The sequence below is a fragment of the Rutilus rutilus genome (genome assembly GCF_951802725.1).
Source record: "Rutilus rutilus genome assembly, chromosome: 22".
Classification (NCBI taxonomy): Eukaryota; Metazoa; Chordata; class Actinopteri; order Cypriniformes; family Leuciscidae; genus Rutilus; species Rutilus rutilus.
Genome location: NC_140227.1, coordinates 28,277,027 through 28,297,487, shown reverse-complemented (window position 1 = coordinate 28,297,487; position 20,461 = coordinate 28,277,027). Strand labels below are relative to the sequence as shown.

At 38.2% G+C, this 20,461-nt stretch overlaps 1 protein-coding gene across 3 annotated transcripts; it reads left to right on the top strand.

Moving 5' to 3' along the window:
* Nucleotides 1–546: 546 nt before the first annotated feature.
* klhdc8a (kelch domain containing 8A) lies at nucleotides 547–19,568 on the top strand. Of its 3 annotated transcripts, none has more exons than XM_084394624.1 (6): nucleotides 547–1,037; nucleotides 13,921–14,333; nucleotides 14,989–15,153; nucleotides 15,386–15,604; nucleotides 19,044–19,145; nucleotides 19,233–19,568. In XM_084394624.1, exons 2-6 carry the CDS (start codon nucleotides 13,958–13,960, stop codon nucleotides 19,433–19,435), a joined length of 1,065 nt encoding a protein of 354 aa, XP_084250750.1. In that variant the 5' UTR covers nucleotides 547–1,037; nucleotides 13,921–13,957; the 3' UTR covers nucleotides 19,436–19,568. The 3 variants fall into 3 exon arrangements, with proteins under 3 accessions (XP_084250750.1, XP_084250751.1, XP_084250752.1); XM_084394625.1 differs by lacking the exon at nucleotides 547–1,037 and adding an exon at nucleotides 1,273–1,324; XM_084394626.1 differs by lacking the exon at nucleotides 547–1,037 and having other exon boundaries at nucleotides 13,868–14,333.
* Nucleotides 19,569–20,461: the final 893 nt, after the last annotated feature.

Sequence of the window (20,461 nt, the reverse complement as noted above, 5' to 3'; positions counted from 1 at the left end):
CACACAATTAATGATGTGTATATACATACACGTGTATATATATATACAATCACTTCATAAATGAGCACTTTATTCTACACTACCATTGTTACCTACAATACAAAAAAAATTTCATTCACAATTTTATAAATAATTGAAGCTTCATTCTTTCATTGCAATATATTATATAACATTTATGACATAAATATTGACCAATTTTGGTGTCAATATTTATATATTATAAATAATGATTTTAATAATTAGAACGTTACAATAATTATATACTGTAGGCTATATTACTATAATTATATGTATTTAATTTAAAAATATATTATTATAAATTATATATAATAACTTATTTATAAAGTTCCTTGAAAACAATGTACCAATGTGGTGGATATTTTGTAACAGAGGCATTAAAAATAGATTTTAAGATTTCATAGATTTTCTATGTAGACATAATTAGTCCACGTTGATAATGTAATGCGATGTTTTTGTCACGAAACGTCCTTGTTGAATTTGAAGTAAATAAAATAAGTAAATTCCTCTTCCTGTCCTTCCATCTCAACTTCCTGTGGGGCGTGGCCAATTCGGTACAAACTCACAACACTCTTAAATAAAAGGATTAGGTTCCTAATTTCCCCAAGTTTTAAGGTGATACAGATCAACAACAACACAAACGTCAGGATAAACGCCTCCTGCAACTTTTCATTTCTTCACAGGCAGCGTCATTTGCGTAGATGTTACAATGAGATGGACTTATGTAGGTTATCAGACGCACTGGAGCCCCCTTGAGCATTTCTGAAATTAATGTCAGAATGACGAATGTGATGAAGGGATGCGATGAATATTTCATGTATGACCCATATGAGGGAAAGGGAGAGAGCAGGAGAGATGCTGTGCTGGGTTCGGCGGATGATGCGGGGAGGCTGACAGACAGAAAGAGGGAGGGTCTCTTTTCCACGCGTGGATTACGGTATTATTGCTCTGCATCGCTCTCTATCCAGAAGGGAAGCACCCGAGGAGAATCGGAAGAAACCGAAGCCCAGACCCGAACAGTAAGTGATTAATTTCCAAACCTCTGTGCTTTGATGTTATGAATAAGTAGCCTACATGTATAGAGAGGATCTCTGTCTTCACTGTTTACAGTAAATTTAAAGCCTTGAAACATTTGATTCACACTTTATATTGCAGTGATAGGCTACTGTATATTTACTGTACTGTCCATGTCTGATAAATCGAAATGCAAAATGTAGCTGCTTGTAAATTGTTGTTCATTGTATTGTGCAGTTAATGCAGCTTGAACTGACTCCATTCAAACTTTACTGTGTGGATAATTTCTCAGGTGTGTTGTTTTTTTAAACTTTTTAAAGACATGTACGATTCAAGTTTGAAAATCTCACTTTGACTTTGTTTAAATGTCCTCCCTTGTGATGATATTTGCATACTAAATTGCAATTGTTCTTCTGCCACGCATTAGTGTGAAATATAGGGCATTGTCCGAAATCAGAAACTCTGTGGGTAGGTACTTCTTTTCTATAAGTAGGTACAGTAGCCTGCTTACTTTGCGACCATTTAATAAGTAGGTTCTACATAGTATGAGTGCTTCTCGATACTCAAATTGATGCTTCCTCATTTCCTCGCTCCTCCGTCCTCCAGCCCTTGACCCGGAAACCGATCGAACTCAGCCATCTTGAAGGACATCTAAATTCTCTAATGCTGCCTCGGAAATGTCCTACTTCCCACTTCAAGTCGTGATAGCTTTGAATGTCTCACCGCATTCAAATTTTGACTTGAGTTCATGTCCAATTTTTTTTTAACTAGGGAACTAGTACGATAATTCTAATAGCATGTGAAGGCAACAAAATTGCATCGCGAGGAATGAGGAGCGAGGAAGCTTCATGAGGAGTCATGAGCGAGGATAAACAGGTGTATTCTTCCCTCACGTCCTAAGGGGGTGGAGCTAAGATGAAGGGAAAGGAAACGAGGATGCACAAATAAGGAATGAGAAGCACCATATGTGTGTATTATATCGATGAACTACATTTGTCATGTTGTAATTGTCTTGTGACCTTCCAGCGACAGTTGGGTCGCTTCACAACTCCTGTGGCCTCATGGGATATAAAAGTGTTCATTGAATGCACACTTCAGAATTTCACCAGAAGTAGTAGGTCAGGAAGTAGTACTGTTATGAATGCTGTAAATTCAGACAACATACTCTTTTCAAATACTGTTTATAGTTGGGAAGTATGCATCTTAGATGCAAATTACTTTCCAAACAGATAGTTTTGCCCCAAACTCAGACCATTGGTTGTGCTAACTTGAGTATCCGGTGTCCTGACAATAAATGCTTTATGCAATTTGCAGGATTTGCTACCAACACTAAATTTGCATGGTTTTAAGGGTAGGTTTAGGCCTTTGGGGTAGGTTTGGGGCTTAGTAAAGCCTCACACCACATGAACGAAATGCTTTTTTCCCCTGTCGAAATGTGCTAGCTACATTTTAAACACATTTCACTGTGTCCTACTACATCTGAATGCTTCCTTTGTGGCCATGAAGCATGCTACCCATGTTTTAGCTGAAAAAAGGACTGCAGATGTTTTAACTGCAGATAGCACATCCTGAGCGGGTGGCACAAATCGTCAGAACACCGGCCCACTTGGCCGATCAACTAAACAGATTTTTTACATTTTAATGTGTATTTTACATCTGCAGAGGTTGATCAGAAGCTGCGTAAAGTTGATTTATTGCTAACAGAGGGCTATGATGTGACATTTACTATAATTTTTGCACTGCATTGAATCAAAGCCTTAGAACTTGAACTATGGTTTCAACTGGTATTTTATAAATGATTATAGTAACATGAAATCATCTATTTGCAAGTGCAACAGGATATTCGTGATGAAAAAAGAGTTTTGGTCCATTTCTGACTATCTGTTTGGAAAGTCATTACTCTTGCAATTCCTGGTGTCGTTATTGGCAGAGGAATTGATTGGATTGTGAAAAGTGGTCGATTCATATCAGAATAGAGTCAGTTGGAGAGGGGCTGAAAAGTGAGAGGGATTTGTGACATCTTTCAAAAATGAAAGTCGTTTCAGAGGTGGAGCGTGTTATTACATTTAGAAAAAGATTACAAAGAAAAACGATTTTTTTAAATTGAAAATAACATGCACATATGAATTGTGCACAATAAGACCAAGATCTGATTTTATGTTGACTTTAAGCTAACTTTTTACAGCGTACTTGTGAATGTCAGGTGGGCTAATTACATTGGACTTTAGTTGGTCAAATGGAAAAAATGTGTGCGTTCTCTTTTAACAAATATAGCAGTACTAGTATTTTTGCACTTATCCTGAGATCTCTCGCCCTTTGGTAAAGATGTCACACCTTGCTTCATCCATGACAAGTCTTTAGTTATGGATTGCATCCGTCTACCTGAAAGGTCAGAGCCACTGCGAGCAGTCACACAGCCTTCTCATTTGAATGCAACTGATAATGTGAATTAAAGGTTAGCGGACTTTGACTTGCAGCTCTCTTGCAGGGCATTTTCAAAAGGGGGAATATTTGCACTACAAGTTTTTCCCCCTAGGCTCAAACCAGCCAGTTTCTGAAGACAGTTTCATCCTGCTTTAAACTGCGACTGCATAATGTCCACCTGCTCCAAATATTAACTGTCTGCAGCAGTGACAGCCTGCCAAGTTTTCCGAGTCGAGCTTCAGTGATTTCTCGCCGTACTGGTGTCTTTAAACACCACGGGGAATAGCCGGTCTGCTGATTAAGGATCCTCGGCCTTGGACTCATTCATATTGTAGGAAGGTATTTCCATAGCAATTAGCTATGAGACCTTTTGGCTCTCGCTTTAGAGAAATACATCCCCAGCTCCCAGTTGTAATCTTCCTGCCGAATCCTCATTCGGACCAGTCTCATCCACATTATCATCCCACTGCATTTAAATTCAAATGGCACAACGAAGGCCTTCGTAATTGAATCTAATCCACTCCGTCTGATCAAAGGCCCTTTAAAGGAGTCATAGTTTAATTTGTTCAATGAATAGAGCAGCTATGGTTTTGTCCATGGCTGACCTAGATTTCTCTGGGTTTTTATTACACCGCCTAAGTTAGGCGTCTTTTTTGGAAAGCATGTTGCAGGGAGGTTTTGAATATAAAATCGTCAAGGAAAGACAAACGCGTTTTATGTAATCCTCCAGGGAATGGCGACGGCAGAATTGCATTATATTCTGTGCTCTCGTGCACTGAATTCAGGGTTGCTATGGAAATGATCTGCTCTGCTACAGTTGACATTGGCCAGACAATGAGCACAAAGGATTAAGGAAGCACCAGATGAATAAAGAAGAGGTCAGGTATAGTATTCTTCGGTTTAAGCTCTGTTATATCATGATCGTTTGATACTAGGCGTGGGAGGAAGGACAAAATCTATATTGCTGGATGAGCCATTTTCTATCATGATGATACTTGAATGTATCACTATATACTGTATGGCTGGATATTTTAGGAAAAAGGTTATTAAATAATCATCTGATGCCTTTTTGGATAGTTCAGTGAAATGAATAGTTTACAAATGAATAAATATTTTTTATATCTTTTTTTATAAATCTTATAAATATTTTTTCTTTTTATTTGGAACTTAGTGGTGGAAAGTAAAAAAGAAAAGAAAAAAAGATTCCCATTATTTAATGCTTTAGTTAAAAAAAATGCTCAAAACAGTAAAGCTAAACTTACGTTTTTTATTTCTTTATAGATGTGGGTTTAATAATTGTGAATTTAATAAGTGTAATATAGTATTTAAGTATTTCTGAAAAGCTCCAATAATATTGCTTTATTGCTTTGATGGTGACATCATTCCCTGAATAAATATATATATATATATTTTTATATATTTTTAAGACTGGTGAATGCAGATATACAGTTTTTTGACTGTTTAACATTTTTGTTTCCAATTCATTTTGTCAATAAACATTTTTAAAAGAAGTTACTGGAATATCAGATGTTATTCGAGTTCAACTTACCCTCAAATACAAAGTTCTGTCATGAAACTCTAGATGGCGCAGGCTGGTCCTTAACTCAACATGCTTGCAATCATATCATTCTCTTTAGGGAACAGCTGATTGGTTCCTGCTGTATCAATTCCAGCTCAGTCTTCAAATACTTGGCCAGCATTTCCTTTAGCAGTTGCAGCGCGCTTTCAGAAACCCTCCACCTTCTCCAGCTCCCCCATATAGATCTGCTACGGGCAATTCATGTATTATATTGTACAGCAGCAGCATGTCTTACTTACTCACAGCAGTGTGTCATGGATATAATGGCAGCAAGTCTCGTATTTGCTTTGCAGCAGCAATAAACAACAACAGCAGCAGCAGCAAACAACAGCAAGAGCAGAAATAAAAAACAGCAGCAGCTATAAACAACAACAACAGCAGTAAACAACAGCAACAGCAGAAATAAACAATAGCAGCAGCAGCAATAAACAACAACAGGAGCAGCAATAAACAACAGCAACAGCAGAAATAAACAACAGCAGCAGCAATAAACAACAACAGGAGCAGCAATAAACAGCAACAGCAGAAATAAACAACAGCAACAGCAGAAATAAACAACAGGAGCAGCAATAAACAACAGCAACAGCAGCAATAAACAACAGCAACAGCAGAAATAAACAACAGTAGCAGCAGTTAGCAGCAGCAATAACCAACAGCAGCAGTGTAGTATTTTCCCTTGTTTGTGTGTGTGTGAGAAGGAAGGAGACCGGGGTCGGCTGGCTGAGGCTCGTGGGTAATTTATTAAATAAACTCAGATCACAATCGCGCCACACGCGCATCAAACATAAATCTCATTCCACAGTTCAAAATACTCGACAGCGTTTGTCTTCCTCAGTCAGAGTCCTCTTTCCACGATCCCACGAGTCCTCGGCCCTCTCTCCTCGATCGCTGGTTCCAGTCTGGCTTTTATACGGTCTCCCCACGCCAATTACTGCAACGAGACACAGGTGTAAGTCATTTTGCACTTGACCCACTTACCGCCGCTCGTCTCTCCACTCTCTCTCTCGTCGCAGACCTCGCTGAACCACGCCTCCCCCGCCACAAGCAGCAATAAACAACAACAAGTTTCACTTTTAATTTATTTATAAAGCACATTTAAAACAATCTTGGTTGACCAAAGTGCTGCACAAGAAATATCTGGGTCCATCCCCAACATAAAATAAACATTGACAAGACATTAAAAGCACAAGAGTAAAATAGGTTTTCAAAAGACTTATAAACTCGGACATTGTGGACGCTGTTTTGATAGATGACGGCAATTTGTTCCATAACCTGAGGCCAGCTACTGCAAAGGCTCTGTCACCCCTACATTTCAGTCTGAATCTGGGTACTCGTAGTAGATGATTGGTCTGTGATCTGAGCAATCTGACTGGTTTGTGTTCCGTAACCTACTCAGTAAGGTATAAGGTAACCAACAACAGCAGCAGCAATAAACAACAGCAGCAGCAGCAGCAATAACCAACAACAGCAGCAATAAACAACAATAAGCAGAAATAAGCAACAGCAGCAGCAATAACCAACAACAGCAGCAATAAATAACAATAAACAGAAATAAGCAACAGCAGCAGCAATAACCAACAACAGCAGCAGCAATAAACAACAGCAACAGCAGCAGCAATAACCAACAGTAGCAGCAGCAATAAACAACAGCAACAGCAGCAGCAATAACCAACAGCAGCAGCAATAAACAACAGCAACAGCAGCAGCAATAACCAACAGCAGCAGCAATAAATAACAATAAACAGAAATAAGAAACATCAGCAGCAATAACCAACAGCAGCAGCAGCAGCAATAAACAACAGCAGCAGCAATAACCAACAACAGCAGCAGCAATAACCAACAACAGCAGCAGCAATAACCAACAACAGCAGCAGCAATAAACAACAGCAGCAGCAATAACCAACAGCAGCAGCAGCAATAAACAACAGCAGCAGCAATAACCAACAACAGCAGCAGCAATAACCAACAACAGCAGCAGCAATAACCAACAACAGCAGCAGCAATAACCAACAGCAGCAGCAGCAATAAACAACAGCAGCAGCAATAACCAACAACAGCAGCAGCAATAACCAACAACAGCAGCAGCAATAACCAACAGCAGCAGCAGCAATAAACAACAGCAGCAGCAATAACCAACAACAGCAGCAGCAATAACCAACAACAGCAGCAGCAATAACCAACAACACCAGCAGCAATTAACAACAGCAGCAGCAGCAATAAACAACAGCAGCAATAACCAACAGCAGCAGCAATAAGCAACAGCAGCAGCAATAAACAACAGCAGCAGCAATAAGCAACAGCAGCAGCAATAACCAACAGCAGAAGCAGCCATAAACAACAGCAGCAGCAATAAACAACAGCAGCAGCAATAACCAACAGCAGCAGCAGCAATAAACAACAGCAGCAGCAGCAATAAACAACAGCAGCAGCAATAAACAACAGCAGCAGCAATAACCAACAGTAGCAGCAGCAATAAACAACAGCAGTAGCAATAAGCAACAGCAGCAGCAGCAGCAATAAACAACAACAGCAGCAGCAATAACAACAACAACAGCAGCAGCAATAACCAACAACACCAGCAGCAATAAACAACAACAGCAGCAGTAGTAGCAGCAGCAATAAACAACAGCAGCAGTAATAACCAACAACAGCAGCAATAGGGACTTTAAGCAACAGCCTCTGGTGGAACGCAACGGTATTCTGTCGTTCTATTGCGCATGCCCAACTGTAACTGCCACTTCGCAACGTTCTACTGTAACCGTCTACTACAGGAGAACAGCTGATTTGCCGTAGGCATTACTACGTGACAGATTAAGAAAGTTAATGTTATGTTTTAGGTTATGTGGCATTGTAATTGTTTCTCTATATCATTAAATGCCAAAAGCAACCCTTCTCTTGCTTTTTAAAATCACTTTCTTTTTTTGCATTTTGTCAGATGATTAAATTATCCCCTACGCCGTCCTCTTTACTGTTGTTTGGTGAGTTAGCTACGTGAGTTTACTGTTGCTTAGCTACGGCAGTTAACCGTTTCCGGCTGCCGTTGCCGTTCCATCTCCAGCTGTTGCTTAAAGTCCCTAATAACCAACAACAGCAGCAGCATAGCAGATCTATTCCGCCAAGACCAAACATATAAACACTGTCACATCCATTACCAGGCCAAACACTTTCTGTTGTCATGACAGAAATATGACAGATCAGACGGATAGCTAACACTAATATTATAAAAAGTTAGTTACAGTTCCAACTTCAAGTTTCAAATTTAGTGTTTCCCAAACAGGATATTTTATTTATAAGAACTGAACTTTTTTTAACGCGAGTAGAATTATATTTAAAAGTTAGTAAAGAAATCTAGAATAAAGGAAGAACGTTTTCTGTTTTTTATCTTCTGATGCTTACCATATGTTATTTCAGAAGATTTACCAGTGTTTACGCAATGCTAGCCAATGTTAGTTGGGAATTCTGATGTTTGAAGCCCTTATTTTTGCATTACTCCATGTTTCACTCCAAGTCCCTTTTAATGTTTCATTATGCAGTTCTGTCCACTGATTGCCATGCAAATACTGGCACATTTATATATCGCACATTTTCTTCCCGCTGAGACAGATCGCACAGTATATTTTCAAAACGCTCAACCCTATTTGATACTGAAAGCAAGTGTAAATTTAAATGAATCCCCCGCAGAACTTTAACAACGCTCGGTAGATAAACCCTCCCAGGATCATTTTGTTCTGATTAAGAACCGCACTTCTGTGGACTTTAGAGTTGGCGCTGTTTGAATTCAGGGAGGCTAATTAAATAGAAGTCAATAAACGCTTACCTGCTGGGACTTATGGATTCGCCGGAGGAGAGAATGACAGGAGGACCTTAAATGGATAATTTGCGTGAAGTCTATTGGATCATACTCATAGCTAATAGCTCAGGTTTAGGATACAATGAGGCCCAGAATTAAGCCTAAGTTATGTATTGGGGAAGGGAGACTAACTAATTAAAAGTTTGAAAAGGATGCACACTGATTGTAAATGACTTCAGTGGGCGCTCATAGGCCTACTGTTGATCTCAAGCTGTTCGAGCAGTTAATTAACCAAAAGAAGAAGACGTGGTGGAGCAAATCATTACAGATTGCAATTAATGCGATTTGCAAGGCATGCCAAGAGAACGTTAACAAGAGAACGTCAGCTCGGGTCAAAGGGGTAAGATCGCTGTGATTTTTGTTTGTTTGTTAATGCATCATTAAAAGCGAAGAAGCCTTCCGCTCAGAACCCCCGGTTCCCACATCTTGAGATGGTCTCGTTGTTTCCATGGCAACCCAACTCTGCATACTGAGTCAAGTGGGGGGGGAGAAAAGCGGGACTTGAGAAATGTGTCTTTCCTTGAGCTTTCTTTTAAGTTCCTGTCTTCCCGTGGATGAAATGTACGACAGCTTGGCCTGTAAATGATGGTGGAGATAGTCGAAACCCCAGGTGAAAGACTGTGATTGGAATACAAAGGCTGAGAAAGAAAGGCAGAGGGGCGGACTCTGAGAGAAAAAAAAGCCTTCTCATCTCAGCTCGTCTTTGACAGTCAATTTACATCTGAGAATATCTCCCCAAGTTACGACTCGCCCGGCTCGGCTTCGTGGCTCTTTGTAATTGTTATTTGAAACATGTATTTAAATCTCAACTGATAATCTACACTACAAACGCTCTTCAAAGAACAATGTTTTGCAGGTGACGGAGCGTCTAATTGGAAACAGATCCGTTTCTTCACATTGGAAAGGGATTTTATTGTAGATAAGCATGTCTTGTCATTTTTTCAGATTCAAGGGTATCGACTTTTCATAAGTATAAAAAGGCTGCCTGACCAAGGGAGGCTTGCTGATTAGACTAGTTAAACACTTATTTCTTAATGTGTTGGTTTTCTTTTCTTGTGGTGAGTTTCCATCGCCTGTCTTCTGTCGCTTAAAGGGACCGCAAGAATGTCGGTAACCAGACAGTTGATGGTAGCCATTGACCTCCATACTATTTCTTTTTTGCTACTATAGAAGTCAATGGCTACGGTCAACTGTCTGGTTACCGACATTCTTTAAAATATCTTCGTTTGTGTTCAACAGAGGAAAGAAACTCGTACAGGTTTGGAACAACCTGAGGGTGAATAAATGATGACAGAATTTTCATTTTTGGGTGAACTATCCCTTTAAAAGTTTTTCTTTTCAGTTGTGAAGAAAACTTGAGCTGTGTGAAGGGTGCTTACACTGCTTAGTAGATACGTTTTCAAATTTTATATTGCATTTTTTACTTATATTTATATATTTTTTTAAAAGCTAAAGAAATGTAAGAAAGTCTTAAAATAAAACCATATAAATAAATTAGCATATTAGAATGATTTTTGAAGGATCATGTCTGAAGACGAGTAATGATGCTGAAAATTCACAGGAATAAATGATACTTTAAATTGTAAAATATTTCACAATATTGCTGTTTTTTTCAGTCACACAAATGCAGCCTTGGTTACAAAAATATTTTTCATATAGTATGACGCTTCTCAATCTCGGTCTCTTGCAATTGATTGTTCCTCGTCCATGTTTGATGTTTAATATGTGTGAGAAACGGGATTTTGGTTTTGGCACCCTTAAGAGTGGAATATGTTGAAAGAAACTGAGAAAGTATGACAGAGATGTGATATTGTGAAGATATTGTGATTCAGTGATATTTTGAACCTGTGTGAAAGCACGAGAGAAAAAGACACTGAACGATCACCTCGTTTTTACACAGTGATTGGACTTGATGAAGTGTTCACCACTCTCAGGGGTCTCTGTGTAGTTAACACAATCACTAGAGGCCCAGAGCTCTCAACCTGTAATAACCCAGTTTAATCGTCATTAAAGTACTATCTGATGGCTTTCAATGAGAGCAGAGCGGCCAAACACTTCTATAGTCTGTGATCAGCTTTTCAGAGAAGCCCATCAGGGACTCGCCACACGCTGATCAGCCGTAAATGGCATTGAGATGGGAACATCTATGAATGAAGGTCTTGTAAATTGAGACGTGTCGTCTGGGATTTTTCATATACTTTCTGATGACTAGCGTTGTGGACTAACTAACTCCTAGTAGCAAGTAGCTAACGTTACAAAAAAAAAAAAAAATCTGTAGTGTGGCGGCTGTTTTCGTAAAAATTACGTTTCACCAGTTCCTTTTTTCCTACTTTTTTTTTAATCCTACGTTGTATTGAAAATTGCAAGCAATCAGAAGTCGTTCATTTTCAGTTAGACTTGATCCAGAAACCAGCAGCACGAACACTTGTTTCAAACGTTCATGCAAATAAGTAATTTACAAAAAAACAGCCACATACTTTGCATTTTAGGTCTGCTTTTTAATATTGTTAAATATTGCTGTTTTCACTACAGTGTATTGTAGTATTGTTGTAGCCTATATAGTGTACATTTATTATCTTCCTGATCTGTTTTACTTACAGATATGAGAGAGACCCTTTATTTATATATATATATATATATATATATATATATGTGTGTGTGTGTGTGTGTGTGTGTGTGTGTGTGTGTGTGTGTGTGTGTGTGTGTGTGTGTGTGTGTGTGTGTGTGTGTGTGTGTGTGTGTGTGTGTGTGTTTGTGTGTGTGTACATGTTTTTTTTTATCCCGGTGGGGACTTCAACCTGAATGCACACAGACTCATGGGGACTCGTGTCACAGTGGGGACCTAAATTGAGGTCCCCATGGGTAAACAAGCTTATAAATCATACAGAATGAGTTTTTTTGGAAATGTAATAATCCAGAAAGTTTTCTGTGATGGGTAAGGTTAGTGTAAGGAGATAGAATATACAGTTTGTACAGTATAAAAACCATTAAGTCTATGGAGAGTCCCCACAAAGATAGTGAACCAGACGTGTGTGTGTGTAAATAAATATACATTAATATTTTACTTTAAAATATTTTTATTTTACTATATTTTAAAATGTATTTTATTTTCTGTATATACATTATTATTATTATTACACTCTAAATATTTTTGATTTAATTTTTTTTATTTTAAATTTTTTTTATTTAATTTAATTTCAGCATCATTACTCCAGTCTTCAGTGTCACATGATCCTTCAGAAATCATTCAAATGCTGATTTGCTGATGAAGAAACATTGTGTATTATTTTTTATGTTGAAAACAGTTGTGCTGCTTAATATTTTTGTAGAAACAGTGATCGATTTTTCAGGATTCTTAGTTGAATAGAATATGAATTTCTTTAAAAAAGATCTTACTGACCCCAAACTTTTGAAATGTACACATTTATGTACATATAGCCTACTCTCCAGTGTACGCTTAAAGAACAAGTACTGGTTTCAAAAGAGGGTCATCTTTGTTGTGTAGCTTAAGAAACAAACCGGATGTCCGATATTACTTGGATTTTACTTTGAAGCGTATGTTGATATCTGCTTAAATGACAGCTGCAATACTTTCATCGTTATATTCATTGGTTGTGAAAGCACTCTGGGAAAGTCTTCATGCAAGGGTTGTGGGGAAGCATGGGAATGTTTTCTTCGAGGAAAGTCGGGGACTGGGATGAAGACCACGGTTGCCTGGATACTGCTGGATGCTAAGCCTCGGTACAACAGCCCACTTCAAGCTCATTGTGTACACAGCCGAGGAGAGAGGAACAGTTGTGTGAAATTGGCTGCATCAATTGAATCAAGTGATGATGCTATTCTGGGCCGTCTTCCATAACACTGCCTCCACTTGGATGGAAATAGAACATAAAAAAGTGTTTGCATAACTTAAGCCGTGGATTTTACAGCCATAAATAAGACAAAATGTGCCTCTCTGTATGCCTATTGGAACAACGGTGAGCTTTTCTTTCTGAATTCAAGTCTTTGATATCCATTAGCCTTCTTGTAATTAGTTCCCTTATTATTTCTCTTAATATGATTACAGAATAATTGTAGACTGTTATCCAATTATAGCACTATGTAGAGTGCTAAATGGAAAGACAACAAGCTTTCAATACATATTTCTGTTTTAGCAGGCACTACAGTATATCTATCTTACATAAAAATATATTTATTTACTTTGGGTCATGCAATATTGGTTGATGCAATGAATAAATTTTTTAGCATTAGATATGTTTCACTCTAAAATATATCATTAAAATTACTACATTCCATGCAAGTTTTTTTGCATAACATCTTTTTTTTTTTTGTAATAGAAAATGGGTGATTAAATACCACTGTCACCCGTTTTCATTTTAGTTTAGTTTTAGCTTTTGTCATTTTTATTGGTTCGTCATTTCATTTGTTTTTTATTTCATTGTAGTTTAAGTGATTTTAGTACTTCAATTTAAACTTATTTACAGTATTTCAGTTGCCAAAGCAAGTTTTTCATCTGATATTTAGATTTGATTACATTGTTGTAAAATCTGCACTTTATATTGTAAATATTTAAAAAAGAAAATTACAAAAATAATGTATAGCATATGTAGAATTCAGTTTGCACATTGTTTAAAGATAAGCATTTGGCTATTATCCGACAAATCTAATAAATAATGGACCGTTTATTTGATTATCAAGACATTTCTGCTACTAAAATATAAGGCTAAATGCCTCTGAAAGAAAGATGGAAAAGTGAGATGCACCATGATGCCTGATATATATTTAGAAGCTTTATGAGATGAGTCAAGCATCATATCCCAGTAGTCAGTCGTGGGAATAGTAGGCGACAGTATGAGAATATATGGACATTGTCATTGTTATTGCAAGTGTTGTAATCACTGTACACATTGTAATAATTGCTGTATGAATTGCACACAGTGGATTACAGCAGTGACTACTAAACATTAACGCTATTATAGACGTGGGCTGAATGTAGAGTTAGCCATGTAAACTAATTACTCTTGATGTTTTCCAGGAGCTGACTCCAAAAACCAAAGTGATCGGAAAGGGTGATGACGGTGCCCTCGGCCCATGAGTTCCATTGGCAGAGCCTGGCATGTCTTTCCAGTGCCCGTGTGTATCACTCGTTGGCTGATGTGGGGGGACAGCTCTATGTGGTGGGGGGTTGTGATGCCTCGGGTCGACCCACCAGCGCTCTTGAGCTCTACTCGCCCGAGGTGGACCGCTGGCTCAGTCTTCCTCCGATGCCCACGCCGAGAGCCGGGGCGGCAGTGGCCGTTTTAGGGAAGCAGCTGCTGGTGGTCGGTGGGATGGGGAAGGACCAGCGCCCCCTGAAGGCCGTGGAGGTGTACAACACTGAAGAAGGCAGATGGAGGAAGAGGTGCTCACTCAGAGAGGCGTCCATGGGGCTTTCTGTCACTGTTAAAGGTAGAAAACTGTTTTGTGGCTTTAAAGTCAGCATGGAATGGTGTGAAATATGTTCAATTATTCAAGTTCAGGGCCCTTGATTTTATTCATGGAAATTGATATATAAATAATACAATAATAAATATATTATATTATATTATTAAACTATTTTAAAACAATTTAAAAACTAAAGTTTGTTTAGATCTTTAATGCATGTTCTTAATCAGTATAATCTATCTATCTATATATCTGTATATCTATCTATCTATCTATCTATATATATATATATAAGTTAAATAAGGTGAATTGTAAACAATACAATCAAGAAAGTGTATTACAGAATGAATATTGTAATATCTACACAAAATTGAAAATTTTGATTAAGATAAATATTGATGTTATGATAATACATTTTATATATATGTGTGTGTGTACTGATGAATTGGGGGCAAAAATATCATAAAGATGTAATAAAGAACAAAAACAATTGTTTTCAGATAGTGAAAAGTGTCTGAGATAGAGATAGAAAACCATGTCAATCTTTTCAGCCGCAGTTCTGTCAGCACATGGCATTTAAAGCATTTATTCATTGAGTATCTGACATTGTAAGGTGAAAGACTGTTTTGTTCAAGAGTTCTTTGTTCAAAATGAAGACCTTCATTTGATCTCTGTTCAGACGGCAGAGCTGTTGCGGTCGGGGGAATGGGAGCAGACCTCCTGCCTAGAAGTGTTCTCCAGCAGTACGACCTTCGCAAGGACGTGTGGGCGCTCCTTCCGCCCATGCCCACCCCGCGCTACGATACCAGTGTCTGCCTACTGGGCTCCAAGATCTACGTGGCAGGTTTGCTGAGCAGAGAGAGTCCTTGTGTATCCGTTATCTCTCCTTGTACAATAAATACTATGTGTGTGCGTATTTGTGTTCCTGGCCTCGTTGTAGTTGCTGAAAAATGCCCACTCAAGTTAGCTAAATCTGATATACAAAAGGATAATTGGTTTATCTTAAAGTGTGGCAAATATTTGTTGCTTTCCCATGCAAAAATAACCAGTCACCACCAATGTCTCTGTCTCTTCAGGTGGACGTCAGTGTAAGCGTTTGGTGAAGACGTTTGAAGTCTACGACATGGAAAACCGCACTTGGTCCTCCCTACCCAGCCTGCTCTGCAAGAGATCTTATTCTGGGGTCATATGGGACAGTGCTGGGCATCTCTGCTGGTTAGGAGGGCTCAGACAAGGAGGATTACACCAAACTTCAAAGTTTACCAAGAATGTTAATATCTTTGACACCAACCAAGGTAAATTAGCTAGACATGCCAACACTAAAATAGTACATTCTGTATATCTGGTCTGTTTCCCACTGTAAACGTACAGTAAGTAGTGAAAAGAGCATTGAAAACAAACATGTAATCTAATTTACATGAGAGGGCATCTCATTTAAATCTAAATGACAATTGATCTACTGTAAACAGAGCACTATACCCAAACTTCAGATTGAAGCTATAAAATGTTGAAATTATCTGGAGTCAGTCAGATTTGGATAGAAAGTGTAGTATTTTACTCTATCATTCCAAGTTTGGGGGGATTTTTTTTTTATTCAGAAAGGATACATTAAACTGATCAAAAGTGATGTTACAAAAGATTTCCATTTTAGATAAATGCTGTTCTTTTGAACTTTCTACTCATCAAAAACGTAATATAAAATATAAAACAAAAATATATATAACAGCAGCACAACTGTTTTCAACATCAATAATAGTAAGAGATGTTTCTTGAGCCGCAAATCATCATATCAGAATGATTTCTGAAGGATCATGTGACACTGAAGACTGGAGTAATGATGCTGAAAATTCAGCTTTGATCACAGGAATAAATTACATTTTTAAATGTATTCAAAGAAAATTGTTATTTTAAACTGTTATAATATATTATGTTATAATATTTTTGTTGTATTTTTGATAAAAAAGAAATGCATCCCTGGTAGGGGAGCAAAAGACTTCTTTCAAAAACATGAAAAAATCTAAAGAACTTTACTTCATAAAAGGCTAGAATTGCAAAAGATGGTAAATAGGTTTATAGGGCATAAAAAAAAGAAAAAAAAAAGAAAAAAAAAAGCCTAAGATAGTTTGCTGTTATTACCCAGCTAACAAAATATGTTCTAAGAATGGTATCCTATTAAGTTATGAAAACGCTATTTCTGGATGTTTTCCAAAAACGTTTCTTGGTTATGCGATCACTTAGGAAACATTCAATTTTATCATTTTGCAAACATTAAGGGAATGTTACAGTACTTTCTCTAAACATTCTAAAGTAGAAACATTTAAAAAATGTTAGACAAATGTCCAATTAAAACGTATAAAAAAAAAAATTCTATGACGACGTATAAATAATGTTTTGCACAAATTTTGAGAACATTATTACAGACAACATAACTTTGAACAAATGTTCTGTTAACGTTACAGGGAAAATGTTTGTTCATAACTTTGAGAGAAGTTTGCCTCCTGAGAATGGTTTTCAGCACACAGTGTATTGCTAAAAATAGGCTTAGCTTTGAATCTCTGTGAATATTGTAACGTGAATATAGATAAGTGCTGCTTGTGCATGCGGTATGAGACAGGCCTTAGCTTTAATCTGTGAAATCTCCAAGAGAAATAGTTTCATGTTAAATGCGTACATAAAGCATGCGCATCATGTCATCACGGGTAACCGTTCCCTTTTTATAATTTTTTTTTCTCTTTTTTTTTCGGATTAACCCAAAAAAAGGGGTGGAAAGATACAAGGTGTGACAAAATGTAAGACCTGCTGAAATGAGTTATTGATTTCTCTCCGGCTTCTCACGCTTTTTCTTCCTCTACATCGTTTCCGCTCAAATCTGATCTTTTCTAATCAGATTCAGTAGATGGGAAAATTGCACAGACTTTTTTTTTTTTGGGCCCCAAGGGCAATTCAAAAAAAAAGTTCCTATCGTAAGTGGGCAGCGAGGAGGTCAACTAAACTTTGAACACGCTGCCGTATGAACCATTCCTCTCTTTTTTTAATTATTCCATTACCGGTGCATGTGTCAGTCAACAGGTGCGTGCGCCGGCGTTCACGGAGCCGCACGGGGGATTAAACCTCGCTATCTAATTTCCTTCTGCCTGAATCCGCCACCGGCAATAAAAGCACCTCGCGTACAAGTCTCCCAATCTAATATAACTAGGCGATAAGATTGTGGGATAGGAAAGGGGGCGTTAAATGATGCTATTCAGAAACACATTGTCATCCCTTATCCATAGCTCATCCTGATAGATAGTTGAGCCCATCTGCTGTTTTGTCTTAACGCAGGCTAGATGGATGTGCTTTTTATTAAAGATCCAACTTGACAATGTATACTTGCTAATTGAGTGGTGATAGACCCAACAGCATGTTTTCTAACGTAATGTCAAACGAACAGGGACCAGGACGGACCCCGCCACCTGTTTGAAGGGAATGTGAATAAAAAGTATGCTTTGCATCAGAAAAAGTGAAAGGGCAACACCGTTCAACAGAAAAAGCGTCAGATTTTGGGCCAACAACAGAGCGAGCGTTGCACGCCAAGGGCTGAAATCAATATCCTGTCCAAAGTTGACAGACCCTTCATTGCTCATTCAAGTCGGACACTTTGATCCTGATCCAAATTGCCAAATTTGCAGCAAAACATCAATAAATGATTTAACTAAAATCACTGGAGAAAAACAAACTCAGCGAGCAGCCTTGTTGTCCACTGGCTACATGGGCCGCTACCTTTTAAAGCAGCTTTCTGGCTGAATGTTGCATAGACTTTGATTCCATAAGGTCATTATATAATATATTTTGTGAGCACATTTTAAGACAAATTTTTTTTTATTATGTAAAAAAAATGTAACCTATAAAAAAAAAAAACATCTCTCTACTCATCCACCATCTTTTTTTTTCATATCACTTGCATTCTAGGATTGCCTGATCTGTGAAAAATGCCTGTAATGACAAAAGTTAGGTGTTGCTTTATATTTATATATACACACACACAAGTGCTGTGAGCCATCTGCATACGTGTCTTTGCAATCGAGCAAGCAAACATGAATGGTGAAAGGAGTTGGCAACTCTCAAACAACCATCATTATTCTAATGCCGTTCGTGTGTTATTGGCTATGATTGTGCTTTTTGGCAGATTAGGTTGATGTAAATAATGAGCCAAATTAACATTCTACATCTGTGAAACACAGAAAGCTGCTCAAATCTAACTTCCTTTTCAAAGCAATTAAAGTGTTCTAGCTCAGTAATTTTTGAAGAAATGGTCCTTGCATTTATTACGGCAAGCTATCGGCTTAGTTATTAGACATATATTAGATCCTGCAAATGGAAAACAGTCTGTCAACTTTAATCGACAAGCACCCAGACTCTAATCTGCAGGAAAGTCCTTTATTTCTATTTCCTCTTTAGACGCTTTAGGAAAAGCTGTCAAACAAAACAGTTTTTGAACAATATACTGTGTAAGCCTGTTAATTTTCTTTCACTCATTGTATAAATCTGATTTAATATGTCAGATTTTAAATCACACCGTGTTAATGGTGAATAGTGTGTAAACTGAAAAACCCAGATTAATGTAAAAACTATACGCAAGACTTTATAAGAATGACATCTTGCAAATTGCTGCTAGTGGTGCAGATAATACACACTTCACCTTTAATATTTTGCACTTTATTATTGTTATTTGTTTGTGTCCGCTTTGTTTCATAGGAACTTGGTTGAAATCAGAGGACACCGTACCCTTGAAGACCAAGCGAGCAGACTTTGCTGCAGCCATAGTGCGAGGCAGAATGGTCGTGGCGGGAGGTCTGGGTATGGAAGTTGCATCATAATATATTTATCTACCGCACAGTTGCTGTCACGGTTGGTGTCATCAAAACATCTGCTCTCCTTTTACAGGCCATCAGCCATCAGTGCTGGACACCGTTGAAGCCTTCCATCCCGAAAAAAGAAAATGGGAAAGGCTGTCGCCCATGTCAACGCCGCGTTGCTCTGCCTCAAGCATCGTGATCCGTGATCGCCTACTGGTGGTAGGAGGCGTCAATCAAGTCCCAAGCTCCGCCCACGAGATTCTATATGTAAAAGAGGAGGAGATTCTTTAACCACAGAACCTTTACACTTCAGAAAAAGTTGCCTTCAATGATTAAGTAAAACAAATTTTCACTCTAAAGGTGTGGTCACATTTACCATTGCTAGGTGAAATTTCAGTCATTGCAATTTTCGCTCATGTACGAATTCGCCACGCTCACCAACAGTCCTTCATACGTCTCTACGCTATTGACAATTGACCTTGAGAATGTGACCACACCTTAAGTCCTGAAATATACTCTACGCCAGTGTTTCCCAACCCTGTTCCTGAAAGCACGCCAACAGTACACATTTTCATATTCTTCCTAATCAAACATATCTGATTCAACTCATCAGCTCGTTAGTAGAGACTCCAAAGCTGTGTTTGAGGGGCTGTTTACGCGACACCGTTTTCAACTAAAAACTTCAAACTTTTATGCGTTTTGGCCGTTCGTTTACACGACAACGGCGTTTTGGGTGCCTGAAAGCGCAAACTCGTGAAAACGGGTTTCAAAGTGCAAGTTTTTGAAAAACTCTCCGTGTAAACAGCAAAAACGCAGATCTACACATGCGTAGTACGTGTTCAGTCTATTGTGTTTCATCGCCATCTAATGGCATGGCAGCGTTTTTAGTCGTTTTCGCGGATCCGTCTGGATGGGGATCGGTTTGACAATGGTGTCGTCTGTATGCGGAAAACACAATGGAAAAACATCTCAGTTTTAAGCATATCGTTGTTGTGTAAAAGTACTCTAAAGTTCCTTGCACAATGAGTCAAAAAATAAATACAACCTCACGTTGTGTCAGTCACGTTTGTGTCAGAAACTTTCATAAAACAATTTGGATCCGGTTTGATTTTCTGCGTTTCTCGCATCCGTAGCAAGCATTTTGAGAGGTGTTTTGACAATTCAGAGACTCAGTGTGGAAGGACTTTAAGTCCAATTTTTGATGCCATTCCCTTGCTAACTTCCCTTCGTCTCATTCATTGCTTACATTCCACGAGTGCCCACTACTGGCGGAACCCTTGCAATGTGTTTAAATGGAACGCCCTAAACCCACTTGGA

What these genes read in the sequence shown, in the direction of transcription:
- klhdc8a (XM_084394624.1), top strand. Translation starts at nt 13,958, where the DNA reads ATGACGGTGCCCTCGGCCCATGAGTTCCATTGGCAGAGCCTGGCATGT. An exon ending in TATCTTTGACACCAACCAAG is followed by an intron (nt 15,605 to 19,043) that starts GTAAATTAGCTA and finishes TTTGTTTCATAG; the next exon opens with GAACTTGGTTGAAATCAGAG. An exon ending in GGTCGTGGCGGGAGGTCTGG is followed by an intron (nt 19,146 to 19,232) that starts GTATGGAAGTTG and finishes CTCCTTTTACAG; the next exon opens with GCCATCAGCCATCAGTGCTG.